This window comes from Bombina bombina, chromosome 8 (genome assembly GCF_027579735.1).
Source record: "Bombina bombina isolate aBomBom1 chromosome 8, aBomBom1.pri, whole genome shotgun sequence".
Taxonomy (NCBI): Eukaryota; Metazoa; Chordata; class Amphibia; order Anura; family Bombinatoridae; genus Bombina; species Bombina bombina.
This window is the reverse complement of record NC_069506.1, coordinates 259,412,555-259,440,157: the sequence shown is the minus strand read 5'-3', so window position 1 is coordinate 259,440,157 and position 27,603 is coordinate 259,412,555. Positions and strand designations below refer to the sequence as shown.

The 27,603-nt window shown below is 39.4% G+C and overlaps 1 protein-coding gene across 1 annotated transcript in view; it reads right to left on the bottom strand.

Annotated features, from left to right (window-relative positions):
* LOC128638985 (alpha-tectorin-like) overlaps positions 1 to 23,731 on the bottom strand; it is a 110,780-nt gene extending 87,049 nt beyond the window's left edge. Inside the window, exons 1-2 of the mRNA XM_053691126.1 lie at positions 23,704 to 23,731; positions 18,347 to 18,385 (exon numbers count right to left, since the gene is read on the bottom strand). Of these exons, the coding sequence (XP_053547101.1) occupies positions 18,347 to 18,385; positions 23,704 to 23,731 (67 nt within the window). The remainder of the gene's footprint in view (positions 1 to 18,346; positions 18,386 to 23,703) is intronic.
* Between the last annotated feature and the right edge of the window lie 3,872 nt (positions 23,732 to 27,603).

Below are 27,603 nucleotides of genomic sequence, written 5' to 3'. Positions count from 1 at the left end.
TTAACTATTTAATAACTACCTAACTAAAAGAAATACAAAATTACCTGTAAAATAATTCCTAACCTAAGTTACAATTAAACCTAACACTACACTATCATTAAATTAATTAAATAAATTAGTTACAAATAACTACAATTAAATACAATTACATAAACTAACTAAAGTACAAAAAATAAAAAAAATAAGTTACAAACATTTCAAAAATATTACAACAAGTTTAAGCTAATTACACCTCATCTAAGCCCCCTAATAAAATAACAAAGCCCCCCAAAATAAAAAAATGCCCTACCCTATTCTAAATTAAAAAAGTTCAAAGCTCTTTTACCTTACCAGCCCTTAAAAGGGCCTTTTGCGGGGCATGCCCCAAAGAAAACAGCTCTTTTGCCTGTAAAAGAAAAATACAACCCCCCCCAACATTAAAACCCACCACCCACATACCCCTAATCTAACCCAAACCCCCCTTAAATAAACCTAACACTACCCCCCTGAAGATCATCCTACATTGAGTCGTCTTCACTCAGCCGAGCCACCGATGGAACCGAAGAGGAGATCCGGAGCAGCAGAAGTGATCCTCCAAGGGGCGCTGAAGAAGTCTTCCATCCGATGAAGTGATCCTCCAAGCGGCGCTGAAGAAGTCTTCCATCCGGGCGATGTCATCTTCCAAGCGGCGCTGAAGAAGTCTTCCATCCGGGCGATGTCATCTTCCAAGCGGGGTCTTATACAATCTTCTTTCTTCAGGATCCATCTTCATCCCGCCGACGCGGAACATCCTTCGTCCCCGACGGACTAACGCCGAATGAAGGCTCCTTTAAGGGACGTCATCCAAGGTGGCGTCCCTTCAATTCCGATTGGCTGATAGGATTCTATCAGCCAATCGGAATTGAAGGGACGCCATCTTGGATGACGTCCCTTAAAGGAGCCTTCATTCGTCGTTAGTCCGTCGGGGAAGAAGGATGTTCCGCGTCGGCGGGATGAAGATGGATCCTGAAGAAAGAAGATTGAAGACCCCGCTTGGAAGATGACATCGCCCGGATGGAAGACTTCTTCAGCGCCGCTTGGAAGATGACATCGCCCGGATGGAAGACTTCTTCAGCGCACCTTGGAGGATCACTTCTGCCGCTCCGGATCTCCTCTTCGGTTCCATCGGTGGCTCGGCTGAGTGAAGATGACTCAAGGTAGGATGATCTTCAGGGGGTAGTGTTAGGTTTATTTAAGGGGGGTTTGGGTTAGATTAGGGGTATGTGGGTGGTGGGTTTTACCGTTGGGGGGGTTGTATTTTTCTTTTACAGGCAAAAGAGCTGTTTTCTTTGGGGCATGCCCCGCAAAAGGCCCTTTTAAGGGCTGGTAAGGTAAAAGAGCTTTTAACTTTTTTAATTTAGAATAGGGTAGGGCATTTTTTTTATTTTGGGGGGCTTTGTTATTTTATTAGGGGGCTTAGATTAGGTGTAATTAGCTTAAAATTGTTGTAATATTTTTTTAAATGTTTGTAACTTATTTTTTTTATTTTTTGTAACTTAGCTTTTTTATTTTTTGTACTTTAGTTAGTTTATGTAATTGTATTTAATTGTAGTTATTTGTAACTAATTTATTTAATTAATTTAATGATAGTGTAGTGTTAGGTTTAATTGTAACTTAGGTTAGGATTTAGTTTACAGGTAATTTTGTATTTCTTTTAGCTAGGTAGTTATTAAATAGTTAATAACTATTTAATAACTATTCTAACTAGCTAAAATAAATACAAAGTTACCTGTAAAATAAATATAAATCCTACAATAGCTACAATGTAACTATTAATTACATTGTAGCTATCTTAGGGTTTATTTTAAAGGTAAGTATTTAGTTTTAAATAGGAATAATTTATTAAAGTATAGTGTAGTGTTAGGTGTAATTGTAACTTAGATTAGTTTTTATTTTACAGGTGAATTTCTCTTTATTTTAACTAGGTAAGCTATTAAATAGTTAATAACTATTTAATAGCTATTGTACCTAGTTAAAATAAATTGAAAGATGCCTGTAAAATAAAAATAAATCCTAAGATAGCTACAATATAATTATTATTTATATTGTAGCTATATTAGGGTTTGTTTTATAGGTAAGCATTTAGTTTTAAATAGGATTCATTTAGTTAATAAGAGAAATATTATTTATATTTATTTAATCAATATTTAAGTTAGGGGGATGTTAGATTTAGTGTTAGACTTAGGTTTAGGGGTTAATAAATGTATTACAGTGGCGGCGGTGTAGGGGGGGGGCAGGATAGGGGTTAATAAATTTATTATAGGTGGCGACAGTGTAGGGGGGGGGCAGGATAGGGGTTAATAAGTTTAATATAGGTTGCGGCGGGGTCCGGGATCAGCAGGATAGGGGTTAATAACTTTATTATAGAGGGCGGCGGTATAGGGGGGGCAGGATAGGGGTTACTAGGTATAATGTAGGTGGCGGCAGTGTCCGGGAGCGGCGGTTTAGGGGTTAATACATTTATAAGCATTGCAGCGGTGTCCGGGGCAGCGGTTTAGGGGTTAATACATTTATAAGAGTTGCGGCAGGGTCTAGGAGCGGCGGTTTAGGGGTTAGTAACTTTATTTCGTTGCGGGGGGCTCCGGGGGCGCCGGTATAGGGGGTAGAACAGTGTAGTTAGTGTGGGTGCTTAGTGACAGGCTAGCAATAAAGCTGTCAAAAAGCTGAAGAGCAGCAAGATCGGATGAGTGATAACTATCACAATCCGCTGCTCATTGCCCCGTACTTGGTGCGTGGCTTTTTGACAGATTTATTGATAACAGGCGAAATTTTGCAGGTCTGCGGCGGCGATGGTAGGAGAGCTTAGGCGGGCGTATTGAACCAGCGAAGGCAGGTAAATTAGACGCGTTGATAACTACCCCCCTTAGTCTATCTAAAGGGTATTGTGGCGCCATATTAAAGTCCCCCCTACTATCAGGTAACCCTCCACATATGTCATAATATTAGCCTGAAGTGATTCCCAAAAAGGCAAACAAAAAACATTAGGGGCATTTATATTACATAATGTGTACTGTATCTTATCTATTTTAATTTTAACCATTAGAAACCTTCCCTCTGAGTCTACCTTAGTGTCAAGAACTTGGTACTTTAGCTTTTTTCCTAAGAGAATCGCAACTCCTCCCTTTCTCTGAACACTAGGAGAAGAAAGAACATCCTTAACCCATGAACACTTAAGCTTAAGAACTTTCTCCAGTTTTAAATGAGTTTCCTGTAGGAAGGCAATATCAGTATTTATTTTTCGTAAATAAGATATTATTGTTTTTCGTTTAATAGGGGATGTAAAACCCCCAATATTCCAAGAAGCCAACTTAAACCTACTTGTCAAGTCTACCATTTAGAAAATAGTACAGATACAACAAATGAAAAAAACAAAACGGAGAGGAAAAAAAAGACACAAATACACCTCTCATACCAATTGTGGTCCCCTCTGGGTCACAACCGCCTATGACCCAGGGGTCAGCCCTGAAGAGCACTGACATGATGAACCATAATCCTGACATTCTTTAATACTCATTATCTATCTCTATCCCTATCCTACCCAGGGGGCAATGACTGAGCGATACATTTTTCTGCGTCTCTGGCTAACTCAAAATAATGTGTATGATTATCAATTGTGATCTTAAATCTAGCTGGGTAGATTATGGTAGCTCGATGTCCCTGATTAATTAATCTGGTGCAAATTGGGGCCAATTCTCTCCTCTTAGCGACGTCTCAGCCGAAAAATCCTGAAAAAACATTCGCCTAGATTTAGAGTTTTGACGGTAAAAAGCTGAGTAGCTAACGCTGCTTTTTTTTCCAATGCACCCTTAACGCTGGTATTTATAGTTGTCTGAGGGGCTGCGTTAGGCTCAAAAAAGGGTGCGTTGAGCCTAACTTAGCTCCACTTCAACCCTCAATACCAGCGTTGCTTACAGTAGCGGTAAGCTGGAAAAACATGCTCGTGCACGATATCCCCATAGGAAACAATGGGGCAGTTTTGGCTGAAAAAAAACCTAACACCTGCAAAAAAGCAGCGTTCAGCTCCTAACGCAGCCCCATTGTTTCCTATGGGGAAACACTCTCTAAGTCTACACCTAACATGAACCCCGAGTCTAAATACCCCTAACCTTACACTTATTAAACCCTAATCTGCCGCCCCCACTATCGCTGTCCCCTGCATATTATAATTAACCCCTAATCTTCCGCTCCGGACACCGCCGCAACCTACATTATCCCTATGAACCCCTAATCTGCTGCCCCTAACACTGCAGACCCTATATTATATTTATTACCCCCTAATCTGCCCCCCCCCCCAACGTTGCCGCTACCTAACCTACACTTATTAACCCCTAATCTGCCGACCGGACCTCGCCGCCACTATAATAAATGTATTAACCCTTAAACCGCCGCACTCCCGCCTCCCAAACACTATAATAAATTGTAGTAACCCCTAATCTGCCCTCCCTAACATCGCCGCCACCTACCTACAATTATTAACCACTAATCTCCCGCCTGCAACGTCGTCGCTACTATAATTAGAGTTTTGTCGGTAAAAAGCTGAGTAGCTAACGCTGCTTTTTTTCCCAACGCACCCTTAACGCTGGTATTTATAGTTGTCTGAGGGGCTGCGTTAGGCTCAAAAAAGGGTGCGTTGAGCCTAACTTAGCTCCACTTCAACCCTCAATACCAGCGTTGCTTACAGTAGCGGTAAGCTGGAAAAACATGCTCGTGCACGATATCCCCATAGGAAACAATGGGGCAGTTTTGGCTAAAAAAAACCCTAACACCTGCAAAAAAGCAGCGTTCAGCTCCTAACGCAGCCCCATTGTTTCCTATGGGGAAACACTCTCTAAGTCTACATCTAACATGAACCCCGAGTCTAAATACCCCTAACCTTACACTTATTAAACCCTAATCTGCCGCCCCCGCTATCGCTGTCCCCTGCATATTATAATTAACCCCTAATCTTCCGCTTCGGACACCGACCGCAACCTACATTATCCCTATGAACCCCTAATCTGCTGCCCCTAACACTGCAGACCCTATATTATATTTATTACCCCCTAATCTGCCCCCCCCCCAACGTTGCCGCTACCTAACCTACACTTATTAACCCCTAATCTGCCGACCGGACCTCACCGCCACTATAATAAATGTATTAACCCTTAAACCGCCGCACTCCCGCCTCCCAAACACTATAATAAATTGTAGTAACCCCTAATCTGCCCTCCCTAATATTGCCGCCACCTACCTACAATTATTAACCACTAATCTCCCGCCTGCAACGTCGTCGCTACTATAATAAAGTTATTAACCCATAATCTCCCGCCCGCACCGTTGTCACTACTATAATAAAGTTATTAACCCATAAACATAACTCTAACCCTAACCCTAACACCCCCTAACATAAATATAATTTATATTAAACAAAATAATATTCCTAAAATTAACTAAATTATTCCTATTTAAAACTAAATACTTACCTATAAAATAAACCCTAATATAGCTACAATATAACTAATACTTACATTGTAGCTATTTTAGGATTTATATTTATTTTACAGGCAACTTTGTATTTATTTTAACTAGGTACAATAGCTATTAAATAGTTAATAACTATTTAATAGCTACCTAGTTAAAATAATTACAAAATTACCTGTAAAATAAATCCTAGCTTAAGTTACAATTAAACCTAACACTACACTATCATTAAATTAATTAAATGAATTACCTACAATTAAATACAATTAATTAAACTATTCTATAATACAAAAAAAACACTAAAATACAAAAAAGAAAAAAGAATTACAAGCAGTTTAAACTAATTACACCTAATATAAGCCCCCTAATAAAATAAAAAGCCCCCCAAAATAAAAAATTCCCTACCCTATTCTAAAATACAAAAGTAATCAGCTCTTTTACCAGCCCTTAAAAGTGCTTTTTGCGGGGCCTTGCCCCAAAGTAATCAGCTCTTTTGCCTGAAAATAAAAATACAATACCCCCCAACATTACAACCCACCACCCACATAACCCAAACCCCCCTTAAAAAAACCTATCACTAACCCCCTGAGGATCTCCCTACCTTGAGTCATCTTCACCCAGCCGAACCGAATTCTTCATCCAAGTGGAGCAAGAAGATGTCCTCCATCCGGTAGAAGTCTTGATCCAAGCGGCAAAGAAGAGGTCCTCCATCCGGGCGAAGTCTTGATCCAAGTGGCAAAGAAGAGGTCTTCCATCCAGGCGATGTCTTCTTCCAAGCGGCATCTTCTATCTTCTTTCTTCCGGATCCATCTTCATCTGATCGGAACAGCCAATAGGATGAGAGTTCAATACGATTGGCTGATTGGATCAGCCAATCGGATTGAACTTCAATCTGATTGGCTGATTGCATCAGCCAATCAGATTTTTTCTACCTTAATTCCGATTGGCTGATTCTATCAGCCAATCGGAATTGAAGGGACGCCATCTTGGATGATGTCCCTTAAAGGAACCTTCATTCATCGTTAGTCCATCGGGGAAGAAGGATGTTCCGCGTCGGCAGGATGAAGATGGATCCGGATGAAAGAAGATAGAAGATGCCGCTTGGAAGAAGACATCGCCCGGATGGAAGACCTTTTCTTTGCCGCTTGGATCAAGACTTCGCCCGGATGGAGGACCTCTTCTTTGCCGCTTGGATCAAGACTTCTACCAGATGGAGGACATCTTCTTGCTCCGCTTGGATGAAGAATTCGGCTCGGCTGGGTGAAGATGACTCAAGGTAGGGATATCTTCAGGGGGTTAGTGATAGGTTTTTTTAAGGGGGGTTTGGGTGGGTTAGAGTAGGGGTATGTGGGTGGTGGGTTGTAATATTGGGGAGGGGTATTGTATTTTTATTTTCAGGCAAAAGAGCTGATTACTTTGGGGCAAGGCCCCGCAAAAAGCCCTTTTAAGGGCTGGTAAAAGAGCTGATTACTTTTGTATTTTAGAACAGGGTAGGGAATTTTTTATTTTGGGGGGCTTTTTATTTTATTAGGGGGCTTAGGTTAGGTGTAATTAGTTTAAACTGCTTGTAATTCTTTTTTATTTTTTGTAATTTAGTGTTAGTTTTTCTTTGTATTATAGAATAGCATATTTAATTGTATTTAATTGTAGGTAATTGTAGGCAATTTATTTAATTTATTTATTGATAGTGTAGTGTTAGGTTTAATTGTTAGGATTTATTTTACAGGTAATTTTGTAATTATTTTAACTAGGTAGCTATTAAATAGTAAATAACTATTTAATAGCTATTGTACCTAGTTAAAATAAATACAAAGTTGCCTGTAAAATAAATATAAATCCTAAAATAGCTACAATATATAATTATTCGTTATATTGTAGCTATATTAGGGTTTATTTTACAGGTAAGTATTTAGCTTTAAATAGGAAGACTTTAGTTAATAATATTTAATTTATTTCGTTAGATTAAAATTATATTTAATTTAGGGGGGTGTTAGGGTTAGACTTAGCTTTAGGGGTTAATACATTTATTAGAGTAGCGGCGAGGTCCGGTCGGCAGATTAGGGGTTAATAAGTGTAGGTAAGGTAGCGGCGACGTTGGGGGGGGCAGATTAGGGGTTAATAAATATTATGTAGGTGTCGGCAATGTTTGGGACAGCAGATTAGGGGTACATAGGTATAATGTAGGTTGCGGCGGTGTATGGAGCGGCAGATTAGGGGTTAATAATAATATGCAGGGGTCAGCGATAGAGAGGGCGGCAGATTAGGGGTTAAGAAGTGTAAGGTTAGGGGTGTTTAGACTCGGGGTTCATGTTAGGGTGTTAGGTGCAGACTTAGAAAGTGTTTCCACATAGGAAACAATGGGGCTGCGTTAGGAGCTGAACGCTGCTTTTTTGCAGGTGTTAGGTTTTTTTTCAACCCAAATTGCCCCATTGTTTCCTATGGGGGAATCGTGCACAAGCACGTTTTTCCAGCTAGCCGCTACCGTAAGCAACGCTGGTATTGAGAGTTGAAGTGGCGGTAAATATGCCTGTAAGCTCCCTTTTTGGAGCCTAACGCAGCCCTTCAGAGAACTCTAAATACCAGCGTTGTTTAGAAGCAGCGCTAGAAAAAAAACATGCGTAGCTAATGCACCCCTTTGGCCGCAAAACTCTAAATCTAGGTGTAAATGTAGTAACCCCTAAACCCCTGGCCTCCCACGTCACTACCACTTACTAAACCTATTAACTCCTAAACCGCCAGCCCCCCAGATTGCCATAAACTAAATTAATCTATTAACCCCTAAACCTAACAACCCGCTAAATTTATATTAAATATTAACTCATCCCTATCTTAAAATAAATTTAAACTTACCTTTAGATTTAAATTAAACTATATTAAACTAATAATTAATCTACCCTAACTGTTATACTAAAATTACATTAAACTATATGAAACTAATAAACTAATAATTAACCTACATTAAACTACAAATTAAATTAACTATATTATATATTTAAAAACCTAACCCTACTCAAATAATTTAAATCTACTATTACAAATTACAAAGTTACAAAAAACTAACAACTAAGTTACACAAAATAACAAACAGTAAGTTACAAAAAAAATAAACACTAAGTTACACAAAATAAAAAATAAATTATCAAATATTTAAACTAAGTACACCTAATCTAAGAGCCCTATGAAAATAAAAAAGCCTCCCCAAAATAAAAAAAACCCTAGCCTACAATAAACTGCCAATAGCCATTAAAAGGGCCTTTTGCAGGGTATTGCCCCAAAGAAATCAGCTCTTTTACCTGTAAAAAAAATACAAATATTCCCCAACAGTAAAACCCACCACCCACACAACCAACCCCCAAATAAAATCCTAGTCTAAAAAAACCTAAGCTCCCCATTGCCCTGAAAAGGGCATTTGTATGGGCATTGCCCTTAAAAGGGCATTTGCTCTTTTTCAAAAGCCCAAACCCTAATCTAAAATTAAAACCCACCCAATAAACCCTTAAAAAAGCCTAACACTAACCCCCGAAGATCCACTTACAGTTTCTGAAGAGCCAACATCCATCCTCAACGAAGCGACAGAAGTCCACATCGAAGCCGGCAAAAGTTTTCATCCAAGCGGGCCGACGTCTTCATCCAACCGGGCAGAATCTTCTGTCTTGATCCATCCGGCGCAGAGCAGCTCTATCTTCAAGACATCCGACGTGGAGCATCCTCTTCGTTCAACATCTTCTTCAACAATTAATGTTCCTTTAAATGACGTCATCCAAGATGGCGTCCGTTAGATTCCGATTGGCTGATAGAATTCTATCAGCCAATTGGAATTAAGGTTGAAAAAATCCTATTGGCTGTTGCAATCAGCTAATAGGATTGAGCTTTCATCCTATTGGATGATCCAATCAGCCAATAGGATTGAGCTTGCATTCTATTGGCTATTCCAATCAGCCAATGTAGCCACCAATCAGGATGCTTAACCCAATTTCTAAGCAAAAAATGGGACAGCTCCTAAGTTTACATTCTTGCTTTTTCAAATAAAGATACCAAGAGAAAATTGACATAAAACATAAATTAGAAAGTTGTTTAAAATTGCATGCTCTATCTGAATCATGAAAGTTTAAGTTTGACTACACTGTCCCTTTAATACCTAAACCCTCCCTAGTGTGAACATTACAGTGGAGTAAAAATGATGTCATAAAATGCAACACAAATATACCAATAGCTTAATCACAGCAGAGTATATTCCACCCCAATTTTTAATCATATCATAATTTCCCAACATCATACTTTTCATCTTGATCACATATTCAAAATTTTCTATATAACCAAATAACTATAATTAAAAGTTTAATACTTTTATTAATGGAGCAGACCTTACTACCTTTATTCTATCAGCCATTCGGACTCTAAGGGATGCAATCTTGGATGACATAATTTAAAGGAACATTCATTGTTAAAGAAGACGTCGAACAAAGAGGATGCTCCGCGTCGGATGTCTTGAAGATAGAGCCGCTCCGTGCCGGATGGATGAAGATAGAAGATGCCATCTGGATGAAGACTTCTGCCTGCTTGGATGAAGACTTCTGATGCTTCGTTGAGGATGGATGTCGGCTCTTCAGAAACTGTAAGTGGATCTTCGGAGGTTAGTGTTAGGCTTTTTAAAGGGTTTATTGGGTGGGTTTTAATTTTACATTAGGTTTTGGGCTTTTGATAAAGAGCTAAATGCCCTTTTCAGAGCAATGGGGAGCTTAGGTTTTTTTAGATTAGGTTTTTATTTGGGGGGTTGGTTGTGTGGGTGGTGGGTTTTACTGTTGGGGGGTATTTGTATTTTTTTACAGGTGAAAGAGCTGATTTCTTTGGGGCAATGCCACGCAAAACGCCCTTTTAAGGGCTATTGGCAGTTTATTGTAGGCTAGTGTTTTTTTATTTTGGGGGGCTTTTTTAATTTTCATAGGGCTCTTTGATTAGGTTAATTAGTTTAAATATTTGATAATTTATTTTTTATTTTGTGTAACTTAGTGTTTGTTTTTTTTGTAACTTAGTTGTTAGTTTTTTGTAACTTTGTCATTTTTAATAGTAGATTTAAATTATTTGAGTAGGGTTAGGTTTTTAAATATAAAAATATAGTTAATTTAATTTGTAGTTTAATGTAATTTTAATATAACAGTTAGGGTAGGTTAATTATTAGTTTAATATAGTTTAATGTAATTTTAGTATAACAGTTAGGGTAGGTTAATTATTAGTTTAATATAGTTTAATGTAATTTTAATATAACAGTTAGGGTAGATTAATTAGTAGTTTAATATAGTTTAATTTAAATCTAAAGGTAAGTTTAAATTAATTATAAGATAGGGATAAGTTAATATTTAATATAAAGTTAGCGGGTTGTTAGGTTTAGGGGTTAATAGGTTAATTTAGTTTATGGCGATGTGGGGGGCTGGCAGTTTAGGGGTTAATAGGTTTAGTAAGTGTTAGTGATGTGGGAGGCCAGAGGTTTAGGGGTTAATACATTTAGTTAGTAGCGGCGGGGTTCAGGAGCGGCGGGATAGGGGTTAATAAGTTTATTAGAGTTGCGACGGTGTTGGGGAGCAGCGGGATAAGGGTTAATAAGTTTATTAGAGTTGCGGCGGTGTCGGGGAGCAGCAGGATAGGTGTCAGGCGAGCCTATTGGTGCCATCGAATGTAAGTAAGTTGACGGCTTGATAAGTAGGCCTCATAGTGTAGTCAAAATGAAAATTTCATGATTTAGATAGAGCAGCAATTTTAAGCAACTTTCTCATTTACTCCTATTATCAATTTCTCTTTGTTCTCTTGGTACCTTTATTTGAAAAAGCAAGCATGTAAGCTTAGGAGCCAGCCCATTTTTGGTTCAGACCTGGATAGCACTTGCTGATTGGTGTCTAAATGTAGCCACCAATCAGGAAGCTCTACCCAGTTTCTAAACCAAAAATGGGCCAGCTCCTAAGTTTACACGCTTGCTTTTTCAAATAAAGATACCAAGAGAACATTGATAACATAAATTAGAAAGTTGTTTAAAATTGCATGGTCTATCTGAATCATGAAAGTTTAAGTTTGACTACACTGTCCCTTTAATACCTAAACCCTCCCTAGTGTGAACGTTACAGTGGAGTAAAAATGATGTCATAAGATGCAATACAAATATACCAATAGCTTCATCACAACAGAGTATATTCCACCCCCAATTTTTAATCATATCATAATTTCCCAACATCATACTTTTCATCTTGATCACATATTCAAAATTTTCTATATAACCAAATAACTATAATCAAAAGTTTAATACTTTAATTAATGGAGTGGAGTTTACTACCTTTATTTCCACATCAACAACCTCATTGTGGTAGCGACAGCATCCTGTCTAAGCAACATTTCAAGTGAATATTCGGGGGTTGCACTGCAAATTTTAACTAACATTTAGTTTGATAACAACCTTTACCGATAACTTGGTTTTGGACAATATGGGCTCTGGACAATTCAAAATGTGTTCAGCCTCTAAAAGCCCACAGCTGCAAAAATGTTTTCAATATTACTTGTTATTGGGTTCGAACTGGGAATCCAACCGAAATATATACAATGGCCCTTTCACACCTCTTAAGTTTACATTATAGTTCTTTTAAATTAACCCCTTTGTTCAGTGTGTAGGGGAAATGCTGATTTGTGTAAGATTCAACTATTGTAATTTAAATCCAATCTGATCACTGGTAAACAATATTAATGACATTTGTATATAGGCATGATGGGTATACTGGCCGTATTTGCTCAATGCTCATATTGAATATTTTAAAAGTATAGATTTTTTTCCAATATTTCCAGTTATTGATTAGTTTTGGCGAGAAATACATCTGCAATCAATGAGAACACTACTGTTTTCTATTACAAGGAAGTGGCTGCAAATTATCTTCATTTAGATAGGGCATGTAATTTTAAACAACTTTCCAATAAACTTTTATAATCAAATTTGCTTTGTTCTCTTGGTATTCTTTGTTAAAAGCTAAACCTAGGTAGGCTCAAACTGATTTCTAAGCAGTTGAAGGCCACCTCTTATCTCAGTGCAACCAACCTTCATAAAGTTGCAGAGTTCTTGGGTATAAACGCACACACACACGCACACATACAGACACACACACACATACACACTCACACACATGCACACATACAGACACACACACACATACACACACTCACACACACCTACAGACACACAAACACATACAAACAAACACACAGACTCACACACGCACACACAGACATACACATACACACAAACACATACACACACACAAACATACACACACATATATAAACATACACACACACTCACATACGCACACACACAAAAAAATACTGGAAGACAAGCAGGTGACATGGGGGGGGGGGTTAGGAGGAACTCATGGTCCTGCAGCTGCTCTGTCATCCATATACCCTCATCACACATCAGAGCAGATTCGTAGTCTTGAAGTCTCTCTGTTAGCAATATACCAACATCACACATCAGACCCTAGTCCTGCAGCTCCCATATCAGCTAAATACAGGGGTCAAATTGAGTGGGAACGCATGGGAACGGAGTTCCTGCACTATTTTTGCAGGAGGAACTAAGTTCCCTCTGGACAGAGAAAATAAACACTTCAGCAAACACTGCTGCAGCTGCTGGTGGGAGGAGCTGCGCCACAGTCTGGTAAGAAGGATAGTGAGATCCTTTAGTAATAGGAAGTAGCACTTCCTACAATACACTAAATGCAACCTGTCAGCGGTCCTGCTGTGTGATCACCCGCAATGTGTGTAACACATGGTGCTTACATTTCTATGTGGCTTCATCTGGGGTTATTTTCTATGTGGCTTGCTCTGGGGTAATTTAGCTCCCTTAAGCAGAAATAGGACTATTGCACCTTTAGTGGGTGAGACTCTGTGACAGAGGAGGATTCTCAGACCCAAAGGCGACCGTTTAAACCTTCATTGGATTTCATTTTCTTTCATTAACCAAAGTGTAGAGATTATATACCTATAAATACAGTGTGTGTGTGTGTGCATGTGTATATATATATAAAACAATATTAATTGTGAGGGGGGTTGAAAGTCTTGGTGAGTTCCCACACTTTTTTTGTAGGACTAGCTAATTACCCTCATACACATGAGATCAGACTAATAGTCATGAAGTCTCTCTGTCAGCCATTTACTAATATCACACATCAGATCAGACTCCTAGCCCTGCAGCTATTCTGTCAGCCAAATATCCTCACCACACATCAGATCAGACTCATGGCCCTGTAGTTGCTCTGTTAGCCATATACCCTCATCACACATCAGATCAGACACCTAGCCCTACAGATGCTCTGTCAGCCTTATATTTCCATAACATATAAGATCAGATTCATGGCTCTGCAGCCACTATGTCATCCATATACCCTCATACACATCAGATCAGTCTCATTGCCCTGCAGTTGCTCTGTTAACCATTTACCCTCATCACAAATCAGATCAGACTCATAGTCCTGAAGTCTCTCTGTTAGCCTTATAGCAACATCACACATCAGATCAGTCCCCTAGCCCTGCAGATGCTCTGTCAGCCTTATATCCCCATAACATATAGAATCAGACTCATGAATCTGCAGCCGCTCTGTCAGCTAAATACCCTCATACACATGAGATCAGACTCATAGCCCTGCAGCCACTCTGTCATTCATATACTCTCATCACACATGAGATCAGACTAATAGTCCTGAAGTCTCTCTGTTAGCCTTATAGCAACATCACACATCAGATCAGTCCCCTAGCCCTGCAAATGCTCTGTCAGCCTTATATCCCCATAACATATAGAATCAGACTCATGAATCTGCAGCCACTCTGTCAGCTAAATACTCTCATACACATGAGATCAGACTCCTAGCCCTGCAGCCACTCTGTCAGCTAAACACCCTCATACACATGAGATCAGACTCCTAGCCCTGCAGCCACTCTGTCAGCCAAATACCCTCATACACATGAGATCAGACTCATAGCCCTGCAGCCACTCTGTCAGCCAAATACCCTCATACACATGAGATCAGACTCCTAGCCCTGCAGCCACTCTGTCAGCTAAACACCCTCATACACATGAGATCAGACTCATAGCCCTGCAGCCATTCTGTCAGCCAAATTCCCTCATACACATGAGATCAGACTCATAGCCCTGCAGCCACTCTGTCAGCTAAACACCCTCATACACATGAGATCAGACTCATAGCCCTGCAGCCATTCTGTCAGCCAAATACCCTCAGCACACATCAGATCAGACTCATGACCCTGCAGGTGCTCTGTCATCCATATACTCTCATCACACATCAGATCAGACTCATAGCCCTGCAGCCGCTCTGTCATTCATGTACTCTCATCACACATCAGATCAGACTCATGACCCTGCAGCTGCTCTGTCAGCCAAATACCCTCAGCACACATCAGATCAGACTCATAGTCCTGAAGTCTCTCTGTCAGCCATATAGCAACATCACACATCAGATCAGACCCCTAGTCCTGCAGCTCCCCTATCATCTAAATACCCTCATACACATAAGATCAGATTCATGGTCCTGCAGCCGCTCTATCAGCCAAATACCCTCATCACACATCAGACCAGACTCATGGCCCTGCAGTTGCTCTGTTAGCCATATACTCTCATCACACATCATATCAGTCTCATGGCCCTGCAGTTGCTCTGTTAGCCATATACTCTCATCACACATCAGATCAGACTCCTAAATCTGCAGACGTTCTGTCAGCCTTATATCCCCATAACATATAAGCTCAGACTTATGACCTTGCCGCCGCTCTGTCATCCATATACCTTCATCACACATCAGATCAGATTCATAGTCCTGAAGTTTTTCTGTCAGCCATATACCAACATCACACATAAGATCAGACTCCTAGCCCTGCAGCCACTCTGTCAGCTAAATACCCTTATGCACATGAGATCATACTCATAGCCCTGCAGCCATTCTGTCAGCTATATACCCTCACCACACATCAGATCAGACTCATAGCCCTGCAGCCATTCTGTCAGCTATATACCCTCACCACACATCAGATCAGACTCATAACCCTGCAGCCACTCTGTCATCCATATACTCTCATCACACATGAGATCAGACTCATAGTCCTGAAGTCGCTCTGTTAACCATATACCAACATCACAGATCAGATCAGACTCCTAACCCTGCAGACGCTCTGTCAGCTAAATACCCTCATACAAATGAGATCAGACTCATAGCCCTGCAGCCATTCTATCAGCCATATACCCTCATCACACATCAGATCAACACATCAGATCAGACTCATGGCTCTGCAGCCGCTCTGTCAGCCTTATATCCCCATAACATATAAGATCAGACTCATGACCCTGCAGTTGCTCTCTTAGCCATATACCCTGATCACGCATCAGATCAGATTCATAGTCCTGAAGTCTCTCTGTTAGCCATATACCCTCACCACACATCAGATCAGACTCCTGACCATGCCGTCGCTCTGTTAGCCATATACCCTCACCACACATCAGATCAGACTCCTGACCCTGCAGTCGCTCTGTTAGCCATATACCAACATCACACATCAGATCAGACTCATGACCCTGCAGTCGCTCTGTTAGCCATATACCAACATCACACATCAGATCAGACTCATGACCCTGCAGTCACTCTGTTAGCCATATAACCTCACCACACATCAGATCAGACTCATAACCCTGCAGTCACTGTGTTAGCCATATACCAACATAACACATCAGATCAGACTCCTGACCCTGCAGTCGCTGTGTTAGCCATATACCAACATCACACATCAGATCAGACTCCTGACCCTGCAGTCGCTGTGTTAGCCATATACCAACATCACACATCAGATCAGACTCATGACCCTGCAGTCGCTGTGTTAGCCATATACCAACATCACACATCAGATCAGACTCATGACCCTGCAGTCGCTGTGTTAGCCATATACCAACATCACACATCAGATCAGACTCATGACCCTGCAGTCGCTGTGTTAGCCATATACCAACATCACACATCAGATCAGACTCATGACCCTGCAGTCGCTGTGTTAGCCATATACCAACATCACACATCAGATCAGACTCATGACCCTGCAGTCGCTGTGTTAGCCATATACCAACATCACACATCAGATCAGACTCATGACCCTGCAGTCGCTCTGTTAGCCATATACCCTCACCCCACATCAGATCAGACTCATGACCCTGCAGTCGCTCTGTTAGCCATATACTTTCACCACACATCAGATCAGACTCATAACCCTGCAGTCGCTGTGTTAGCCATATACCAACATCACACATCAGATCAGACTCATGACCCTGCAGTCGCTGTGTTAGCCATATACCAACATCACACATCAGATCAGACTCATGACCCTGCAGTCGCTGTGTTAGCCATATACCAACATCACACATCAGATCAGACTCATGACCCTGCAGTCGCTCTGTTAGCCATATACCCTCACCCCACATCAGATCAGACTCATGACCCTGCAGTCGCTCTGTTAGCCATATACTTTCACCACACATCAGATCAGACTCATAACCCTGCAGTCGCTGTGTTAGCCATATACCAACATCACACATCAGATCAGACTCATGACCCTGCAGTCGCTGTGTTAGCCATATACCAACATCACACATCAGATCAGACTCATGACCCTGCAGTCACTCTGTTAGCTATATACCCTCACCACACATCAGATCAGACTCATGACCCTGCAGTCGCTCTGTTAGCCATATACTTTCACCACACATCAGATCAGACTCATGACCCTGCAGTCGCTCTGTTAGCCATATACCCCCACCCCACATCAGATCAGACTCATGACCCTGCAGTCGCTCTGTTAGCCATTTACCCTCACCACACATCAGATCGGACTCATGACCCTGCAGTCACTCTGTTAGCCACATTCCCTCACCACACATCAGATCAGACTCATGACCCTGCAGTCGCTCTGTTAGCCATACACCCTTACCACACATCAGATCAGACTCCTGACCATGCCGTCGCTCTTTTAGCCATATACCCTCACCACACATCAGATCGGACTCATGACCCTGCAGTCGCTCTGTTAGCCATATACCCTCACCACACATCAGATCAGACTCATGACCCTGCAGTCGCTCTGTTAGCCATTTACCCTCACCACACATCAGATCAGACTCATGGCATTCCAGTCGCTCTGTTAGCCATATACCCTCACCACACATCAGATCAGACTCATGACCCTGCAGTCGCTCTGTTAGCCATATACCCTCACCACACATCAGATCAGACTCCTGACCATGCCGTCGCTCTGTTAGCTATATACCCTCACCACATAGATCAGACTCATGAACCTGCAGCTCCCCTATCAGTGCTGTTTCCCCTATGTGTAGTGTCATGAGGCTGTGTGTGCATAGACAGTCAGAGGCGAACGCTTGACCTGACTTTTTTCCTGCATTACAACCAGGGGAAAACAGCATGAACAGGGGTGGTGCCACAATCCATGTAACCTCCTTTTGGTCCCGATCACTGCATAATACAAGCAACCCTGAGATTTCTATACCAGGGCCCGGAAACCCTATAAGGCCTATTGTCACCCACATTAATAGCAGGTAGTCAAGGCAACAATAAATTAGTCCGGCCACCAATTATATTTTTTCTGATAGATAGTTCAGAGCTGCTTTTTTAGCTATCTTCAGTCATTCATATCTAGAAAACATAAATACATATTTATTGTCAAAAAATGTATTTGAGATCAAATACATTTAGTTTTATTAACTTTCTGTTACATAACATGTTATTTTACAATATATCTCATATTTCCCTTTAAGAGTTTTATGATATACCTGTTGCTGGTTTATCTTCTCCAAAGCATGCTGTCACAGCTGCAATAAAACATACAATTATGAGTTAATAAAAATAGAATCCTCCTATAATATTTAGATTTAGATAAAAGGATCTTTATAAAAATTCAAACAAATCAGGGCCAATAAATAATAACATAAGTCTGTTCCAACCCTCATAGACCAATTAAGGCCTAGGTTACAAGTAGAAAGCTATCAATAGCGCAGGGCTCACTATACACAGTATTAAAAGTCAGTGGTAAAATAGTTTTTCCAGAGAATGTTAGTGCGGCCAACATTTTTTAGTGCACCTATACTTTTCAATTGATCAGTCATATTACAGCACAACACATAATAGCGCTGAAAAATTTAGCGCCTGGAAACTTCAATCAGGGGGTCGATCCGATATAAAGCGTCGCCCGCAAAAGCCGGCGACGCCAATATTTGCGCGGATTTGGTATCACATATACGGCGTAACCTAGAAGTTACGCCCGTATATTTCTGCCGTCGCCCGCAGTTTTTTGGGCCATAGGCAGGTATACCAAACCCGCGCAGTTTGGTATCCAATATGCAGCGTAAGGACTTACGTGGCGAAAATGGAGAAAACTTACTCCATTTTCACCTCGCCACAAAAAGCAGCCGTAAGAAGCCTTACGCTGACTATTGGAGCCCCGTAACTCCCTAAACTAACTAGAAAATAAACCTAACACCTAACGCATGCGCAATGTCTATCTCCCTGTCAACCGCGATCTGCTAAAATAAACCTAACACCTAACGCATGCGCAATGTCTATCTCCCTGTCAACCGCGATCCCCCGAAATCCCTAATAAAGTTATTACCCCCTAAACCGCCGCTCCCGGACCCCGCCGCCATCTACATAAACTAACCCCCTACTGTGAGCCTCTAAAACCGCCGCCATCTACCTTATCTATCCCCTAATCTGACCCCTTACACCGCCGCCACCTATATAAAAATTATTAACCCCTAATGTAAGCCCCTTACACCGCCGCCATCTCTATTAAAATGATTAACCCCTAATTTAATCTACCTACCCCACCGCCAGCTATATTATCTATATTAACCCTAAGTATATTATAGTTAATATAGGTATTACATTATATATATTAACTATATTAACCCTAATTATATTAGGGTTAATATAGTTAATATAGTTACTATAGTATTTATATTAACTATATTAACTCTATCTAACCCTAACTAAATTTATATTAAATTAATCTAATTCATTTATAAACTAAAATATTCCTATTTAAATCTAAATACTTACCTATAAAATAAACCCTAAGATAGCTACAATATAATTAATAATTACATTGTAGCTATGTTAGGGTTAATATTTATTTTACAGGTAAATTGTTAATTATTTTAACTAGGTATAATAGATATTAAATAGTTATTAACTATTTAATATCTACCTAGTTAAAATAATTACCCAATTACCTGTAAAATAAATCCTAACCTAAGTTACAAATACACCTACACTATCAATAAATTTAATAAACTACAAACATCTATCTAAAAATACAATAAAATTAACTAAACTAAATTACAAAAAAAAACAAACACTAAATTACAAAAAATAAAAAAAAGATTACAAGATATTTAAGCTAATTACACCTATTCTAAGCCCCCTAATAAAATAATAAACCCCCAAAATAAAAAAAATTCCCTGCCCTATTCTAAATTTAACAAATTTCAAAGCTCTTTACCTTACCAGCCCTTAAAAGGGCCTTTTGTGGGGCATGCCCCAAAGAATTCAGCTCTTTTGCATACAACAAATACAATACCCCCCCCCCCATTACAACCCACCACCCACATACCCCTATTCTAAACCCACCCAAACCCCCCTTAAAAAAGCCTAACACTACCCCCCTGAAGATCTCCCTACCTTGTCTTCACCACACCGGGCCGAACTCCTGATCCGATCCGGGCGATGTCTTCCTCCAAGCGGCAAAGAAGAATTCTTCCTCCGGCGATGTCATCCTCCAAGCGGCAAAGAAGAATTCTTCCTCCGGCGACGTCTTCCTCCAAGCGGCAGCAAAGTCTTCATTCTTCCGGCGGCATCTTCAATCTTCTTTCTTCGCTCCGCCGCCGCGGAGCATCCATCCCGGCCGACTGCTGAACTTGGAATGAGGTACCTTTAAATGACGTCATCCAAGATGGCGTCCGCCGAATTCCGATTGGCTGATAGGATTCTATCAGCCAATCGGAATTAAGTTAAAAAAATCTGATTGGCTGATTGAATCAGCCAATCAGATTCAAGTTCAATCCGATTGGCTGATCCAATCAGCCAATCAGATTGAGCTCGCATTCTATTGGCTGTTCCGATCAGCCAATAGAATGCGAGCTCAATCTGATTGGCTGATTGGATCAGCCAATCGGATTGAACTTGAATCTGATTGGCTGATTCAATCAGCCAATCAGATTTTTTTAACTTAATTCCGATTGGCTGATAGAATCCTATCAGCCAATCGGAATTCGGCGGACGCCATCTTGGATGACGTCATTTAAAGGTACCTCATTCCAAGTTCAGCAGTCGGCCGGGATGGATGCTCCGCGGTGGCGGAGCGAAGAAAGAAGATTGAAGATGCCGCCGGAAGAATGAAGACTTTGCTGCTGCTTGGAGGAAGACGTCGCCGGAGGAAGAATTCTTCTTTGCCGCTTGGAGGATGACATCGCCGGAGGAAGAATTCTTCTTTGCCGCTTGGAGGAAGACATCGCCCGGATCGGATCAGGAGTTCGGCCCGGTGAAGACAAGGTAGGGAGATCTTCAGGGGGGTAGTGTTAGGCTTTTTTAAGGGGGGTTTGGGTGGGTTTAGAATAGGGGTATGTGGGTGGTGGGTTGTAATGGGGGGGGGTATTGTATTTGTTGTATGCAAAAGAGCTGAATTCTTTGGGGCATGCCCCACAAAAGGCCCTTTTAAGGGCTGGTAAGGTAAAGAGCTTTGACATTTGTTGAATTTAGAATAGGGTAGGGAATTTTTTTTATTTTGGGGGTTTATTATTTTATTAGGGGGCTTAGAATAGGTGTAATTAGCTTAAATATCTTGTAATCTTTTTTTTATTTTTTGTAATTTAGTGTTTTTTTTTTTTTGTAATTTAGTTTAGTTAATTTAATTGTATTTTTAGATAGATGTTTGTAGTTTATTAAATTTATTGATAGTGTAGGTGTATTTGTAACTTAGGTTAGGATTTATTTTACAGGTAATTGGGTAATTATTTTAACTAGGTAGATATTAAATAGTTAATAACTATTTAATATCTATTATACCTAGTTAAAATAATTAACAATTTACCTGTAAAATAAATATTAACCCTAACATAGCTACAATGTAATTATTAATTATATTGTAGCTATCTTAGGGTTTATTTTATAGGTAAGTATTTAGATTTAAATAGGAATATTTTAGTTTATAAATGAATTAGATTAATTTAATATAAATTTAGTTAGGGTTAGATAGAGTTAATATAGTTAATATAAATACTATAGTAACTATATTAACTATATTAACCCTAATATAATTAGGGTTAATATAGTTAATATATATAATGTAATACCTATATTAACTATAATATACTTAGGGTTAATATAGATAATATAGCTGGCGGTGGGGTAGGTAGATTAAATTAGGGGTTAATCATTTTAATAGAGATGGCGGCGGTGTAAGGGGCTTACATTAGGGGTTAATAATTTTAATATAGATGGCGGCGGTGTTAGGGGCTCACTTTAGGGGGTTATAGATATAATATAGCTGGCGGCGGGGTACGGGAGCGGCGGTTTAGGGGTTAATAATTTTATTAGGTTGCGGCGGGGTAAAGGAGCGGCGGTTTAGGGGTTAATAGCTTTTTTATTGTTAGGCTAGTGAGGGGGGATAGCGGATAGAGGGTTAGACAGTGCGGGCTATGTTAGGGAGGCGTGTTAGACAGTGCGGGCTATGTTAGGGAGGCGTGTTAGACAGTGCGGGTGTTTTAAACTTTAGTCAGGTTTTATAGGCGCCGGCAGATTCTAACGTGGCGCAAGTCACTGGCGACGCCAGAAATTTGTACTTACGCAGATTTCTGGACATCGCTGGTTTGTGAGACTTACGGCACGTTAGCATCTGACGGCGACATATATGGGATGGCTCGAGTTGCGAGCTGAAACTGCGGGCGACGCCGGTTCCCTCGCTTGCGCCGCAAACTGCGATCGATATCGGATCGCGCCCCAGGTGTTAGTGTTAGAATAAAAGTAAATATATAAAACAATGTCCAAACGAATGCACTCACCAATCCATGCTGTGTAGTACCGGGGTACATTTTTTGCACTTTAGCTCCCAGTGAACACTTTTATTAAAATTAAAATATAGTTTGTGACTTTGTGAAGAACTCCACTATTTCTTCTTTTTTTAAAGCCCTTTTAAGATTAGCACTCAAGTTAAATTCATGACCTGAGTTTTTCAGTGCACCCATAAAAGTCTTCTATGTGAGGCATTTAGTGTGGCTGGGCTATGTGACCTCCAGATGTTAGTGTACCCTAGGCTTTCACTAGAGCGCTAACATTTTACTCTCCGCTTGTAATGAAAAAGGAAAATCAGGAGTGCTATGGATTGTGCTCAAAGTATATAATGTGCAGCACGTGTAACTCATAAGTGTCCAGGAAAACATGGCTGAGGTGGTAACTTTATATGTGTCTGCTGCATAGTTTATTTGTGTTGCTCAATTTTAGTGATCTACACAGAGAGTGAGAGAAAGTGCTCAATGTAAACTGGATGGGATACATGCTTAAAGGGACATGAAACACAAACATTTTTTTAAATGATTCAGATAGTTCATGCAATTTTAAGAGACTATTAAATTTACATTTATTTTCAAATCTACTTTTATTTCTTGGTATACTTTGAAAACCAGGTAGGTAGGCTCAGGAGCGTAAACATGTGTGGAGCACTTTATGGCAGCAGTTTTGCAAGAATACTTTTAACAGTGTTATTCATTTGCAAGAGCACTAGATGGCAGCATTGTTTGCATGTGCAGTTTTTTCATTTTGGATTTCATGTCCCTTTAACTCTTAGAATAACATATAACTCTAACCCTATTCCTAGATTTGCCTATTAAACTTAACGTTAATCCTATTTCCCCATAAGAAAAAGCTCCTGCTTCTCTGCTTCTAGGTTAGTATTATTGAGGATGCACAATTGTTCTGAGCACCAGATGATGGACAGAGCTAGTATGGAAGAATGTACACAGATCTTGTATTTCATGGGAAGAAAGGACAAAGCTTTATTGATTGTAATGCAATGCATACTGCATTCTATGTGCACAGTTAAACACATATTTCAATGGCAAATATAAAGACAACTTACCAAGTAGCAATAATGGGAGGGTTTTCATATTGTAAAAATATATTTATACTGATTTACCATCTGAAAGAAAAAAAAAAAAAGATTCAGCATCATTCAGGTATATCTCATGGGTCTGCTATATTATGCACCTATGAAGCAAATGGGAAAAACAATGCAATAACGTCAAATAAGCTGCAAGCGTATTATTACATGAGCATGATGTCATTAACAGGACTGCCTGTCAGAGCCTGTCATTCAGTATGGAGGGGTTCAGTGTGTTTTGTCTAATGTTAAGTTCTATACATTTTGGGAGTTCTCGGTAGTAATTCAGAAAATGTTGCCTGGGTTTATGAAGTCATTGAGCTGAGGAATTTGATAACAAAATATTGGTCACATAAATGTGTCATTAAGTATCGAGAATGTGGATTGTGATCATCCAAACAGGACAGGCACATGCTACATTATACCTCCCAACATTTGTGGCTGGGTATCAGGGACTCAGGAGGTTAAGGGGGTCGTCACCGTTTTCTGGGTGGAGCTGTGTTGTGAAGGGTGGGTTCATGGAGGGTTAGAGGATGGGGCTGTGAGTGTGCCTGTGTGGTTAGTGGGCGTGTCTTGGTGATCTGTGGGTGGGGCTAATGGGAATTCTGCAAAGAGGGACAAATGACTGTCTCAGAGGGACAGCCTTACTTAAATCTATTCATCTAGTGGTTCCCCAAACCAAAAAAACACTTCTTATACTTTGTTTAAATTTCAATATAGATTTTATTATTATCTATAAAACAACTCAAGTTAAATGTAAAACGCAAGTCTGTCAAAAGAACTGAAATAAGGGGGCAGTCTGCAGGGGCTTAGATACAAGGTAATCACACAGGTAAAAAGTATAATAACAGTGTTGGTTATGCAAAACTGGGGAATGGGTAATAAAGGGATTATCTGTCTTTTTAAACAATACAAATTCTTGAGTAGACTGTCTCTTTAATCTCACAAGAGCAGAAAGTGTTAGCTTTTATTTGCTTAATCCCTTTTTTTACCATTCCCCAGTTTTTTTATAACCAACCCTGTAATATTAATATACTTTTTACCTCTATGATTACCTGTACCTAGGCTTCTGCAGACTGCCTCCTTTTCTCAGATCAATTGACAGACTTTCATTTCAGGCAATTAGTGCAGACTTTTAAATGACTCCTCTGAGGTGAGCACAATGTTATCTTTATGGCACACATGAACAAACAGCACAGGTTATTAGCTATTTACAGTCAAACTGTGACATAAGAGGTGGACTACAAAGTCTTAGAACTCAGACTATTAGCATTTAACAAAATAATACCAAGAGAAAAAAGCAAATTTGCTAAAAGATAGCTGTTTAAAATAACATGCCCTATCTGAATCATGAAAGTTTAATTTGGACATTGCTGTCCCTTTAAATATTTTTTGGCTCTTTTATTTCGTATTAGTTTAGGTTTAACAATTTTATTTTGGATAGATTTGTTTATTTTTTCTGTAATTTTAATATTTTTATTTTTATTTACTTTAGCTTGGGGTTTTGTATCTTTTAAACATAGACTACCCTCTGGACAGGCTTATTGCCTAGTTAGATATATTATTGATACCCTGCTTGTAAAATAAAAAAACAGAGTTTAGATGCACTCACCAGCCTCTTCTGCTGTAGACCTATGACTGAACAGATATTTGCTAACGTTTTTATGTCTCTTATAAAGACATCTGGTGTTGTGTATTTAAATACTAATCTAGCCAGAATAAACTGTTTAAATGCAGGGCCTAGAGTCATTATAAATAATAAACTAAATAATAAATAATAAAATAACCCTTTGGGTATCTGTAGGAAAAGCCACAGACTACGATATTTTGCTAAATAAATATATTAGAGTTCTCTCATGTTTACTTGTGCAGGCAGCTGATGCTTTAAGACACACAGCATTTACTGCATGCCAGAAAACAAATATAATTAATAATTTCATTGTTTATAGGGCTAACACTGCTTAAATGTCAATTTAGTGTAGATATCAGAAGTTAGTTTGCTATTTTTTTACTTGAAATGCTAGAATAAAACCTAATGATTTAACTTTCTGAAGTTGTAGGTATATAATCCAAATCTCCATGATCAAGTAGAGCACTTCACCTTCAGAAAAATGCAATGAGGTCACTGGCAAATACCCTTGTGCACAAAATATCCAAGTACTATAAGTAGGGTGACCATATTGCCGCTTTAAAAAGGGACACATGAAAAATACATATGTCAGGGCTGTTTTTAGGGCTGTTTAAAGAAATGTTTTTTATAAGAACCCTGACATATGTATTTTTCATATGTGCACCTTCTTAAAGCGGCAATATGGTCAGCCTAACTATACAGCAGGGCCTACATGTTAAACCAGAGATATATTATATGTTTTTTTTGTCTTAAATCACCAATCCAAGGTCCAGGCAAACAAGGCCTTAAAGGGATAGTGAAAGTTAACAGATGTAAATCTTTTCATTTTACTGATATAGCATTTTTTTTTTTTTAATTGACGTGCTAGTATTTTTAATATAATAAAAAATAGAGTTAAGATGCACTCACCAGCTCTTCTGCTGCACAACTATGACTAAACAGACATTTGTTAAAGTATTTAATACTGCTTATGGAGACACCAGCGTGTTGTGTACTTAACCCTTTAAATGTAAAGCAAGTGAAAAGGAACTGTTTAAATGCAGGACCTAGCGTCATTCTTTGGAAAAAAATAATAATAAAATAACCCTTTGGGCATCTGTAAGAGAAACCTCACATTACAATATTTTGCTAAATCAATATATCTCCTGTTTACTTGGGCAGGCAGCTGATGCCATAAAACAGACACAATTTACTGCACACCAGAAAACAAATATAACAAATCTTTCCATTGTTTATGTGGCTAACAATGCTTAAAGGGACATTAAACCCACATTTTTTCTTTCACGATTCAGATAGAATATACCATTTTTTTGTTTTCTTGTTATCCTTTGTTGAACATCAGGAAGGTACGTTCTGCCCACTACCTATCTAGATATCTCTTCAACAAAGAATAACATGAAAATGAAGCAAATTTGATCATGGAGATAAACTGTAAACTTTTTTTTAAATTGTATTCTCTATCTGAATCATGAAGGAAAACGTTGAGGTTTCATGTTCCTTTAAATGTCAATTTAATGTAGATATCAGCGTCTCAGGTTTTAGCCGCACAGACGCCAATCAAAGAAACGCTGAACATCACCTGTGAACAGCTTGCCGGAGACCACCCAGTGTGCTAGCCACTGAAAGTGTTAGCCTGCCTGTCAGCACCGGTTATCATACGGTGCCATTACCTCTGGTAAGCCTTTACATTATTCACCTATTTTGGCTTTGAATCTACAATATCACGCTATGTGGCGCCCTCTTTGTTATTTCTAATGTAGATATCAGAAGTTGTTTTTTTTTTAACTTGGAATATTGGAATAAAACCTAATGATTTAACTTTCTATAGTTGTGGGTATTTAATCCAAATCACTGTAGTAGAGCACTTTCCCTTCAGTGCACACTGTAATGAGGTCACTGGCAAATACTCTGCACAAAATATCTAAATAGTATACAGCAGACTGTGCTTCCATGTTAAAATACAGCTCTATTACATGTTGTAGGTCATCTCCAAACCACCGTTTCAGGCAGACAAGCCCTTAAAGGCTAGGGTTAAGGGATGCAAATTAAAGGGGCATGCCAGCCAACATCAAAATCCAAGTGGATGCATTTCAGTTATAAATAGAAGCATTTTTGTAATACACAAGTACAGTATCTCACAAAAGTGAGTACACCCCTCACATTTTTGTAAATATTTTATTATAGCTTTTCATGTGACAACACTGAAGAAATTACACTTTGCTACAATGTAAAGTAGTGAGTGTACAGCC